The sequence below is a fragment of the Natator depressus genome, chromosome 1, assembly GCF_965152275.1.
Source record: "Natator depressus isolate rNatDep1 chromosome 1, rNatDep2.hap1, whole genome shotgun sequence".
Lineage (NCBI taxonomy): Eukaryota > Metazoa > Chordata > Testudines > Cheloniidae > Natator > Natator depressus.
Window position 1 is genome coordinate 194,045,001 of NC_134234.1, and position 12,925 is coordinate 194,057,925.

The 12,925-nt window shown below is 39.6% G+C and overlaps 1 protein-coding gene across 3 annotated transcripts in view; it reads left to right on the forward strand.

Annotated features, from left to right (window-relative positions):
* The window catches only part of SENP7 (SUMO specific peptidase 7), a 71,909-nt gene that overhangs the window by 19,773 nt on the left and 39,211 nt on the right, over positions 1 to 12,925 (forward strand). For 2 of the 3 annotated variants that reach the window (XM_074973233.1, XM_074973242.1), the window contains exons 5-6: positions 3,004 to 3,201; positions 4,720 to 4,917. The exons of the other annotated variant lie outside the window; for it this stretch is intronic. In XM_074973233.1, the coding sequence (XP_074829334.1) occupies positions 3,004 to 3,201; positions 4,720 to 4,917 (396 nt within the window). The remainder of the gene's footprint in view (positions 1 to 3,003; positions 3,202 to 4,719; positions 4,918 to 12,925) is intronic. 3 annotated transcript variants of the gene reach the window in all.

Sequence of the window (12,925 nt, forward strand, 5' to 3'; positions counted from 1 at the left end):
ATTGCATCCCTGACCACCCTGGCTAATAGCCACTGATGGACCTATCCTCCATGAACTTACCTTGTTCTTTTTTGATCCCTGTTATAGTTTTGGCCTTCACAACATCCCTTGACAAGGAGTTCCACAGGTTGACTGTGCGTTGTGTGAAGAAGTACTTCCTTTTTTTTTTTTCTTCTTTAACCTGCTGCGTATTAATTTAACTGGGTGATTCCTATTTCTTGCGTCATGTGAAGGAGTAAACAACACTTCCTTATTCACTTTCTCCACACCAGTCAAGATTTTTAGACCTCAACCATTTCCCCCCATGTCACCTCTTTCCAAACTGAAAAGTCCCAGTCTTTTTAATCTCTCTTCATACAGAAGCTGTTCCATACCCCTAATAATTTTTGTTGCCCTTCTCTGTACCTTTTCCAATTCCAATATATCTTTTTTGAGATAGGGTGACCGGCTCTGCACACAGTATTCCAGATGTGAGCATACCATGGATTTATATAGAGGCATTATGATATTGTCTGTCTCATCTATCCCTTTCCTAATGGCTCCTAGCATTCTGTAAACTTTTTTTGACTGCTGCTGCACACTGAGTGGATGTTTTCAGAGAACTATCCACAATGACTCCAAGATCTCTTTCTTGAGTCATAATAGATAATTTAGACCCCCATCATTTTGTATGTATAGTTGAGATTGTTTTTCCAATGTGCATTACTTTGCATTTATCAACATTGATTTTCATCTGCCATTTTGTTGCCCAGTCACCCAGTTTTGTGAGATCCCTTTGTAAGTCTTCACCATCTGCTTTGTACTTAACTATCTTGAGTAGTTTTGTATCATCTGCAAATTTTGCCACCTCACTGTTTACCCCTTTTTCCAAATCATTTATGGTCCCAGTACAGACCCAGGGGGATATCACTATTTACCTCTCTCCGTTGTGGAAACTGGCCATTTATTCCTACCCTTTCCTATCCTTTTTTTCCTATCATTTAAACAGTTACTGATCCATGACCTTCCCTCTTACCCCATGACTGCTTACTTTGCTTTAAGAGCCTTTGGTTAGGGACGTTGTCCAAGGCTTTCTGAAAGTCCAAGTAGGCAATTTTCATTGGATCTCCCTTGTCCATGTGTGTGTTGACCCCCTCAAAGATTCTAGTAGATTAGTGAGGCATGATTTCCCTTTGCAAAAGCAGTGTTGACTCTTCCCCAAAATACCATGTTCATCTACGTGTCTGGAAATTCTGTTCTTTACAATAGTTTCAACCAATTTGCCTGATACTGAAGTTAAGCTTACTTGCCTGTAATTGCATGATTGCCTGTGGAGTCTTTTTTTAAAAAATTGGTGTTACATTAGCTATCTGCCAGTCATCTGGCATAGAGGTTGATTTAAGTGATAGGTTACATACCTCAGTTAGTAGTTCTGCAATTTCATATTTGAGTTCCTTCAGAACTCTTGGGTGAATATCATCTGGTTCTGGAGACTTATTACTGTTTAATTTATCAATTTGTTCCAAAACCTCTGGCACCTCAGTCTGGGACATTTGCTCAGATTTGTAACCTAAAAAGAATGGCTCAGGTGTGGGAATCTCTCTCACATCCTCTGCAGTGAAGACTGATACAAAGAATTCATTTAGTTTCTCCACAATGGCCTTATCTTTCTTGAGCACTCCTTTAGCACCTTGATCGTCCAGTGGCCCCAGTGATTGTTTAGCAGGCTTCCTGCTTCTGATGTACTTTAAAAAATTTTTGCTGTTACTTCTTAAGTCTCTGGCTAGTTGCTCTTCAAATTCTTTTTTGGCCTGCCTAATTATACTTTTACACTTGATTTTGCCAGAGTTTATGCTCCTTTCTATTTTCCTCAATAGGTTTTAACTTCCAGTTTTTAAAGGATGCTTTTTTTTTGCCTCTAATGGCTTCTTTTAATTTGTTTAGCCATGGTGGCACTTTTTTGTTTCCTCTTGCTACAGTATGTTTTTTGATTTGGAGGTATACATTTAATTTGAGCTTCTATTATGGTGTTTTTTAAAAGTTTCCATGCAGCTTGCAGGCATTTCACTTTTGTGTCTGTACCTTTTAATTTCTGTTTAATTAGCTTCCTCATTTTTGTGTAGTTCCCCTTTCTGAAATTAAATGCTGTTGAGGTGGGCTGCTGTGGTGCACTCCCTCCCCCTCCCGGGATGTTTAAAATTAATTATATTATGGTTGCTATTACCAAGTGGTTCAGCTGTATTTACCCATATTCAGATCCTGTGCTCCACTTAGGACTAAATCAAGAATTGCCTCTCCTCTTGTGGGTTCCAGGACTAGCTGCTCCAAGAAACAGTCATTTATGGTGTCAAGAAACTTTGTCACGTAGCACAACTCATGTAAGCAACTTTAATAGTAACTTGAACTGACCTTGTAATTTATAATTACATACAGTTTCTCAAACATAGATAGCCAGAAACTTTTAATGTTGGGACATAAAAATCAAGGTGATAATCTGACAAAATATTTGGCTATGGTAATAGCATAATTTTCTTGCAAAACCTCATTTTGAATCTGTGCATGAGCTGCTAAATGCTTTATTGTCCTTAAAGTGTTGCCACAGTATGACCCCCTGTTTTTGCCCTTTGGTACCGTCTGTCTTGAAGATGCTCATATCTACAGTTTAAGTGCAGTTTGAGGTTCTTGTAGCGCCAGTTCTGTGAACTTTAATAGAGGTGGTACAGGATATGTGGAGATTTTGCTGCATTAAAAATTTATCCTGTAGATCCATGTGTGTTTGGGCTAGTCACTGATGCCAGAATGCAAATTCCTGAAAGGGATGCTGTCACCCAAGAGAATCAGTCTTGACTCTCCATCTGTGCAAAGAGTAATTTTACAAGTCATCAGCTGAGCAAATATACCTCTAGCCGAGATGAAAACTGTTATTGCCGGGATTACAAAGTCCTTAAAGAAACTTTGTTGAATTCATGTACCTTCTCTAGACTTCAGCACTATATTTATTATGTCTTATTGTCTGTATGGCAGGCAACCCAAAGTTATGTTGACGAATGTCCTGAGGACAGAAATAGGAAGAAAATACACACAGAGCCATCTTATTACTGATGCTAATTTATCTGATGTTGACAAGTTGCAATCAGATCGACCACCCTCATCATCCGTTGCCAGCCTAGAGATATTGCAAATATTAAATCCTCCTCTCCAAAGCCTTTTTATATCCAAAAGGTATGTTGTTCAATACTGATTAAGTCTTAACGTCCTGGACCTTTGCTTCATTTAACTAAAAATCATAATCATTTGCTTGCAATTGTTTTTTACGGAAAAGTATTCCTTATTACATTGTAGATGTTACCTGTTGTCTTGATCCCAAGCCTTACTCTTGTGAGTGTCGCTTTGGATCATATAATTTGAGTATGCCTGTACCAACCACAGTCTTGTGGAATTTCTGATGAGTTGGTGTCTAGAACTTGATTAATTCTGGTCCAGTTTATTGGACTCTCTGAGATGGGTGTTTTTCATCACTCCGGTGAAAAGAAAACACATTAACATCTGACTGTCCCCCTAGAAGAAGAAATCTACAGTTCTTTCCTCTTCTGATTGTTCTTCTGGATCTGACTTTGACTCTCTTCCAAGTCATGCTTCTCATCACAGACCACCTGTGCGCCAGCTCTGCAAACACCAAGGCTCCCTTGAAAAGGACTTTGTACCTCTCAGCAGAACAGGAGTGGAAAGAAAGACATCAGACACCACAACATGCTATGCTGGAAAGTGACCCAGGTGGATCAGCTCACAGAGAGAGAAGACAGACGGAGGTGTTTGCAGAGCACAGCTAGGAGACCGCATCATTCATCCAAATTCAGAAAAGGCTGTGGCTGTACATCATCATCATCTGAAAGAAATCACGATGGGAACTGCAGAGCATAAGCACCAGAGTTTGAGGGAAGAGAGCCATTAACCAGGCAAAACAGCAAATTGACTGATCACACATGTACAAGATAATCAAAGTATTTATTTGACAGTTGAACCACTGATAAAATGCATTTTGTCATCTCTTGATGGTTTTTGATTGACCTAATTTTGGTGCTCATCTCTTCTGACACATGCAGATGTTCTTCTCAGCCTCACAATCTCATCTGATATATGGCAGACTGACACCTGGGATTTGTGACAAAGGACTAGAATTAATTACAGAGTTCGTTACATGCTTTACATATATACTGTTCACCAGCTGATGGCTAGAGCCATGAGTGAATCAGACTAATTAACAATAAGATATGCTTTATTGGAGACTTCCTGTTCCTAGGAGAATTTTTAAGATCACTCTGTAAATTCTATCAGTGTTGAGATTTTGCATGGAAGTTATTCTGAGATAAACTTTATGTGAACAGAGAATGATAAATCCTCAGTTGAGATGTCAAAGGCAGTCTAAATGCAACAATATGCTAACATACTGTAGCTGAGCTAAAGTTACGTCGGTTTCCCCCTTGTCTCCTCTTGACTACCCAACTTCCAACCCATGGTCTGTGGTCATTGTTCTTTGTGTTAGCTGCCTGACATAGATTGTAAGCTTCTTGGTGGAGAGATCTTGTCTTATGTCTGTAAAGGACCATGAACAAAATGGTACTTTGTTAGTAGTAATGATATTTGGTGTTACCAAGCCACTAAGTTACATGAATTCAACCAAAAGTTTCTTTATCTAGATTTGAGTGCAGCATTTATCATTTATTATTATATGTATGGCAGGCAACCCAAAGTTATTTTGAAGAATGTCCTGAGGATGAAAATTGGAAGAAAATACATAAAGAGACAGCTTATAACAGATGCTAATTTATCTGATCCCGACAAGTTGCTATCAGGTCAACCACCCTCATCATCTGTTGCCAACTTGCAGACATGTCATATATTAAGTCCTCCTCACCAAAGCCCTTTTATATCTAAAAGGTATGTCCTTCATTATTGCTTTTGCTAGCCATATGCTCTCTGAAACAAGGTAACTTGTCATGAAAAAGATAACTTCTGTTAAACTGTTTTTATGAGAATCTGACTTGAAGCAATAGTTGAATTTCCTGAGTGCAAACTAACATACAGTATTTTCAACAACCCATCATTTTAACATTACATTATTTTCATTCTTGCTACATCTGACATTACTTGGTCACCTTTTGTTGCTAAAAGAACTTAGATTTGGACTAGATCAATGCTTTATGTGTAGATATGATTACAAGGTTCTAATATGACTATGTTGGTTTGAAATTATGTCCAAAACTAATAATTATGTCACTTGCCTGTTGCTGTGATATTTGCTAGCTTGCTTCTAGGTTTTCTTTGACATATGCTCAAAGCACTTGTATATGCTAGTCCTGTTCCTCTTCCTAAATCCATAACTGGTCTCAACCCCATCATCAGTGTGCAGCAAGGACTGCCTCTCTCATTGGTTTAGCTCTCTGTTTTTCTTATTTCCATGTTTACATAGACGTCAGTACAATAGAAATGCTTTGTGTGTGGAATAAGCTGTAGAAATGAAGCTGACTAGGATTACAGAATGTAAGTTTCATTCTGAATTTGCAAAGTGAACTATTCTGTCTCCTCCTCCTCCTATGCTCGTCTCTCTGCTTAAAAGAAAAACAGCATCAAGAACAAAGGAAAATAGGAGGAGGAGGAAATAATGAAATAAAGATGATGACTACATAGCCGCTGGGAGGTGCAATTAGATAGACATAGATGCACTAGCTCCACAAAAGTTAGCGTCTGAAAATAGCAGCGTGGTGACAACAGCTCAGGCTAGCCACCAGCATACATTCTTACATGACCCCCTGAGTATGTACTTGGGTGGCTAGCTCAAGCCAAGCCACCAGTGGCACTGCAGTTAGACTAATGACTCTCCTCCCCATCCTTAAAATCCTGATGCAGACATGAGCATTTTGCAAGTTAGCATGCAGTACAAACACTTGATTTGAGCTTACAGGGTAGATGTAATGGTATTAGGCAGATGCATCCCATTATTCCTTGATCAAGGCACTTCTTTTTTTCAGTCTTCACTGTCTCTCTATAGCCAGGATCATTCCAAGAAACAATGTGAAGTGCTGACTCAGATGAGGCTTGACAAGCTAGTATTGGACTCTGAATCCACTCTGCTGCTACTTACCCCAGAATGAGACTTAAGAAAACTCTGGGTGTGTTGGATATTAACCACATAGTTGAAGGTGACATACTTGGCTGTATAAATCAGCTCATGCATGTTTTACAACAGCACCTGTAGGGAGTGTGACACTGAATGGAAATGGTGGGATTTGTATTCTGCTGTAACTGGATATAATTTTGGAATGACAGTTACATGTATTCATAGAGAGCAGACTGTATGTGAAATTGGGTAGATAGTTCATTGTATTTATAACTGAGAGACGATAGGTAAGTTATACATCTGGAATAGTGAGCATGGACTCGCTCTACCCACTGATAAATATCTAAGGGGCAGCTCCTGTATAGGTTTCACTTTAAGCAGTATATTAGAAAAGGCAGTATAGACATTTTAGTTTTGAAACTGCTAATTGCATCTTTGCACTGTGTAACCCATTCTGATAAGTTTTACAGTTCACAGTGTAGGCAGGGCAACTGCACCTGTATTTCCCCCCTCGTGGTCCAGCAAGGTTCCAGCTCCCCAGCTGTCAAATCTCTTGGGCAAAGACATGTCTCTCTCCCTCCTGACCAGGTGTTTTCCAGGCTGCACAGTTCCCTGCCTACACTGTGAATTCCCCAGCAAATCAGTCTGACTAAGCAGGGGCTGCTTTGCTTTCTCTTCAAAGATTATAAACAGTGTACATACATATACTTTACCATACAGCTTTTCCTAAACATACATGTTTATTCTTAAGGTGAATGATTACAGAGAAAACATATTAAAATAATAAAAGAACCTATACGCATGCTAATAAGAATACCAGAGATCACCCCAACTTTACCAACGGCTCTGGCGGGTGTACAGTTTTTAAGAATCCACCAAGGGGATTTTCTGTGTTCATAAGTTCATAATAGCTGTTAGATCAGAACAAGCACACCCATGAAAAGATTAGTCCCTCCTTTATAGAGACGGGGTCTTTGATCTGGAAATAGATAATTTGTAGACAATGTGTTTCTCCTTCAAAAGTTTAGGTAGGTACTTTCATAACTAATGGAGTTACATTGGCATACACCTCTCCCTAGCGATTTCCTGGGAAACCCACTTAATTTAAAAAGTCATTTTGTTTCAAATAGCCCTCTGAAGCTCTCCTAACACTTCCCAGAATTTACTTAACCGTGTCTCCTCCCTAGAGACATTACATACAATCCCACAATAATTCATCAAATTTTCATTTTTAATAGAATGAACTCTTAAGGTACTTAAACTTAATTCAGTAAGGTTTGCCTAGGATATTGCAGGAATTTGCCATATCTGTCACAATAAGCATGAGCAAGTGCATGCTTTGTGAAAGCAATGCAGAGCGACAGGTGAAGTGTGTTAAACTGAGATGAAAGATCTTTAGGCTACCTCTGCTGAAGTTTTTAGATGGGAATGGAGGTGGCTCTATGTTAAAAATTAGTTTATTCAAGCCAAGTGTTAACATGTTTTTTCAATATCTTCTCCAGTTACATTCACTGAAACTAAGTGTTTCAGAATTTGGTTCTCTCAGCTTGCTTTGTAGCAGGGTTTCTTTGTTGCTTGAGGGATTCATTTCTCATATTTGTTTTGTAACAATCTTCTCTGACCCCAGGCATTAAGTAAAAATGTTGGACCTGTTTAATAAGGCATGTTAATAGGAGAAACCAATTTTCAGGAATCAAATGTTACTTTTAATGGTGATGAGTAAATGCTGATAAGACTGCTTACAAACCTGAGAAGTCTGTCTAAAACGTGTGGTGTAAAAGTAGTAATGCTGAAACATCTTACTAGTGAAATGACAGGTTTCAGAGTAGCAGCCGTGTTAGGGAAGTGACTGTTCTAGACAAGCTCTTCAAACACTACCTGGTAGTTTTGTCCAGGATACCTTTGGGACCTGATTTTCACTAACACAAAGGCCCCTTTACACAGCTCTGGCAGAGTAATAAAGCCTGTATAGTGGGTTCAAATACATGTACATCCCCATTAAGGTCCCTTGACATAACCAGAGCAGTGAATAAGGGCCTCAGTATATATGAGAATCACACCTTTGGTGTAGAAAAAGTATCCAGTTTTGTACTGTGGATGTAAAGGGCCAATAAATATATATTTTAATTTATAATATTTATATAATACATGTTGGAGGCCTTAGCTGGGCTTTTCCATTCTTGCGCCTCTACAGGGCAGTCAGTTAATTATGCCTGCTATTTAACTCAAACATGTAAATAACTGATTTGTATATACTTGTCCAAGTGACTTAGAATTGTGGGTGTAGAAATTTATACCATCTTCTGAAAATCTGCCCCCCAATGTCTGCAGTAGGGAAGCATAATTTTTTAGTGGCAGGAAAAATTTTAATCCACTGTGGGTAGAAAGGCCAGAGATGTCCATTGCAAGTGGTGATAGAGCCTTATCCTGCACCCCATGAGAAGTTCATGGGATTTCTCATGTGAGTAGGTGATGCAGAATCAGACCCCATTTATGAAAAATTCATCAGTACTTTTCAAATGATTGGTATTAGAGAATTGCTTGTAGCACTCAGGGAAAAAAAGCAGAAACCAAGGTACTTGTATTAAATCACTTCTTGCCTCTGAATACACAGCTTTTCCTACACTGATATTGTATAAATAACTTATTTTGTCTTGATACCTGTCCAGGGTGAATGCTTTAAGGTGCAAGGCAATGGAGAATTAAGCCTAGTGTATATAGTGGCCTTGTAGTTTAGTGGTTCTGGTGCTCAGATTAGTGCTGCTTTTCCCTCCAGTTCTGACATGTAATTTAAACTGCAACTTCTTGTCAATTGTATATACAAGATACTACATAGGTAACTGAACGTGTGTGTGCGCATTATAGGGGGAGCTGGGAGCAACCCTTATGTTAGTTTCATAATACTATCAACTATAAAATATTCTTGCAACCCATTTTTGAGACACAGCTGCAGCAGTTCACTCTGCTCTGGGAACCCTATGAGTGGACAGCCTTTCTGTGAAGGGGGAGGAGAGAGTTAGACAGAGCTCCTCACAACCCCTATGCCTAGGCCCACCACATGGCTGCAGTGGCCCATCCCCATGTGGAGAAGTATCACATGGTGATGAGCAAACCCAGAGTGCTTATTACGTAATCAGAATGCATCTGTGTGTGTGTAAAGCCTTATTCAGAGTTCTGTTTCCTATTTTTGATATGTTGTGACCATGTGTGAATTTAACAAGGAAAATTTTGGTGTAAATTTGAATACAGAATGCCCCTCATTCTTTCCTGCATGTCTGTTTGCATTCATGATACTGTATTTTTAATTTGATTTTTCTGACTTGGTCTATCTGCCCGCCAGAATGGATGGTCTTCCTGTCTCTTTAAGGTTGTCATCTTGAATGTTTCATATCAGTAAGATGCTTTTGCAGTAACATGCATCTCAGAATTTTTATGAGGTACCTTTTTATCAGACCTCTGTCAATGTTGTAAGTAGCATTACTTCAGGTGTTGACACACACACCCCTCATCATTCATTCTAAAAACAGATCTGAAACTCTGGAATGAAGAATGGGAAATCTATTCACAGGATATTTACAATAACCAAATAAGATGTTTGTTAATGTGCAGGTAACCTTAACAAGAAGATACAGATAAGAATTAAAGGGAAATAACTCAAACCTCCTGTTCTACTATACCTGAATTAATAACTAATCTATAATAGTATTACATAGACATACCCAGCACTCCACAAAAACATATGGGCAAGGAGACATCCCTTAGGGTCAGCAGGGGGAGCACCCCTAGCCAGCAGCAATGAATGGAGAATGGGATGACTGACACACTTCGGGGCAGCAATGAGAGCAGATGGGGTGACACCCCTGTGGGTAGAGTAGTGATTGGGGGGTGATGGGGAGACATCTCTGGGAGTTTTAAGACTCCTGGTCTCAGCTAGATTCCATCCACTGGGGAAGTCTAAAACGAGGAATAATTTTTTTCTAACAAACCTGAGAGCCACTGTCTTGGCAGTGCAATTGTGACATGGAAAGGCTTCTGGCCATCTGCTGAATCTATCCACTATGACAAGGAGATACTTGGTCATAGTCTGATCACAGCCATCTGTCTTGTCTTATTCCCATTTCAGCCACCAAACAAAACTGGTTGGGATTTTAAACGTAGTAAATTTAGACTAGAAGATGAAAACATTAGTAAATAGTGCTAGATGTTGAGCCCTTTTAATTGCTTCAGAGTATGTCTACACTGCAGTCAGAGTTGTGACTGAAGTTCCTGAATACATACCCAAGCTATCTTTAATTTAGTCAGTGCGAGCACAAATAGCACTGAAGTATCACATGCTTCAGCGTGGGCTGTACAAGCCTACCCAGGACCCTGAGTACTTACTGGAGCAGCTAGCCTGCACTGAAGTCAATGACTGGTATTAGTACTCAAGCTAGCTAGATCAAAGCTAGGTTGAATGTGTCTATATGGGCTTCAGTCACATCTCTGAGTGCAGTGTAAATATTCCCTTGGAGGCCTGATGGGTGCTGCAGAGGCACCCAGAATTCATCAAATCACAGAGTTCCTTTTGTGAACCACTTGCAATATTCCCAGATCATCTGATAGCCTGGAGCTGAACAATTACCTGTTCCCTCATTGTAGCATTTGTTACACAAAATAATTTGAGAAGAGGGACAGAAGGGTTGGGAAATTTGCAAGCATATTATGAAGTCTCTGGAACTCCCATAAAAGATAGGTAAGGTAATTGCTAATTTGTTTGTTTTCCATGTGTTAATCCCCATCCAGCAATGTGAAAATCTCATTTTTAAGTGCATTTCACACTTGGAAAATTATTACTAGCTAATAGCTAATCAGATTTTACAGTTAATAAACAGGAAAAAGAAGTGAGAAACTCCAGCCCCATAAATACCCACCAATTTGCCTTGAAAGTAACTGTGTTTTATTTGTAATTCTAACACTATATTAGGAATCTCATTTATTTTCCACAGGGTATAAGAAATATTTTAAAAAATATTCCTTGAGACAGCTTTGCAGTGTGTTCAAAAACAAACCCATGAGTCCTCCCCTTTGAATTACCTTACACCTTGAGACCATCTCCAGAGGTGACCCATCACCATGGTGATCCTGGGCAGATCATAGCTGTATAGAAACCTGGGGAAAGTAAGTTGTGTGTGTGTTGGACCAGCCCACCTGGCTATTTGAAGGATTCAGCACATTTTCACAGCTGTTTGATTATTCATATATCTGTGCAGGTCACCTTTTAAAGTAATATTCACTCTCCATACTAGAGGGTGAAAATAAGATGAGCTGAGTTTATCTGTATTTATGATAAGGGGAAATGTTTGTGTTTGGATATATATTTGCTGAAACATTCCTGAAGAAATGTTTGATTTAGGGTATGTGTCAAATGTCTGGGGAAGATTGATTAGTGGTACTAAACTAAATGCCAGAAACTCCTGATGACTTTTGTAGGGTCTCTTAAAATGGGAAACTCTGTATGATTCTCTCTCTCTCTCTCTCTCTCTCTCACTCACTCACTCACACGTTAAAATAACATTATTTAAGATGAGAAAGTCAAGCACTCAAAAGCTAGGAAATGCCAGAACTAAAGTTGCCTGTGCAACCTTAATTTGGCCCCTTGGTGTGTGTGCGTTATGATAGGCTTCAATTATATGATCATATACTCTTCCCTTCCCCCCCCCCCCCCCCCCAGGCCCCTGCTTCATTTAGTGTACAGTACTTATTCAGTGAGCAGCTATTCAATATTTTGTTTTATCCTGATAGTTCAATGTGTAGCCCTTGCATGCCTTACTTACTGCGTGCTATTCCAATTCTACTCTGAAGACAGAATTATTTTCTCCATGGGATTTTTTATGGCAGTCATTGATACAGTATGAAAGTGCTTCACAAACATTAGTTTATCTTCACAACACACCTGTGAGATATGGGAGTGGTATCCCCATTTTACAGATATGAAGAAGAGAGAGAGCAAGATTAAGGTTAAAAGTATCCACTAACTCTCTGTGTGCCTTATTTGAGACAACTAGGATCAGAAGTTTTTAGCGTGTTTAGCATTACAAAGTAATTTATATGTTCAAAGCACAGCTCCCATTTACTTCAGTTGCAGCTGCGAGTGCTCAGCAATTCTGCAGATCAGACCCCAAGATCTCTAGTCAGGCACCCAGAAAATGAGGAATGTGCAACTTATGACCACCTGTTTAAGTGACTTGACTAGAATTACATAGGAACTCTGTGGCAGAGCCAAGGATAGAATCCAGTTCCCTAGGGCAGCATTCAACTGCCTTAACCATGAGACTCTCCTCTCTTTTCTGGCAATGCACTGCATCATTCACTCCACACCTTCCAACATCTACAGCAAATAAAACAATGATCCTCCAGACTACAGTCGTCTTCACTACACAACCCTGATTCATTGCCAGAGCAGGTCCATCCTGTGCACTAAAGGAGGCAGGAATCCTGTGGAAAAAACATGGTGATCATGTAATGAAAGGCTAGCATAATGCGTGTGCACAAGGGAGCGAATTAAGATTGCACAGGCAGCCTTAACTCTGGTATTAACCTGTGGTGTAAACAAGCCTTAAGGTATGTTGGTATAATTTATGTCGCTCGGGGTGCAAATAAACCACCTGCCTGAGCAACATATGCTACACCAATCTAAATGCCAGTGTGGACAGTGGTATATCGGTGGGAGAGCTTCTCCCACCAACATAGCTATCGCTTCTCAGGCAGGTGGTTTTATTATGCTGATGGGAAAGCTCTTTCCTGTCAACATAAAGCGTCTTAACCAGGCACGCTACAGAGGCGCAGCTG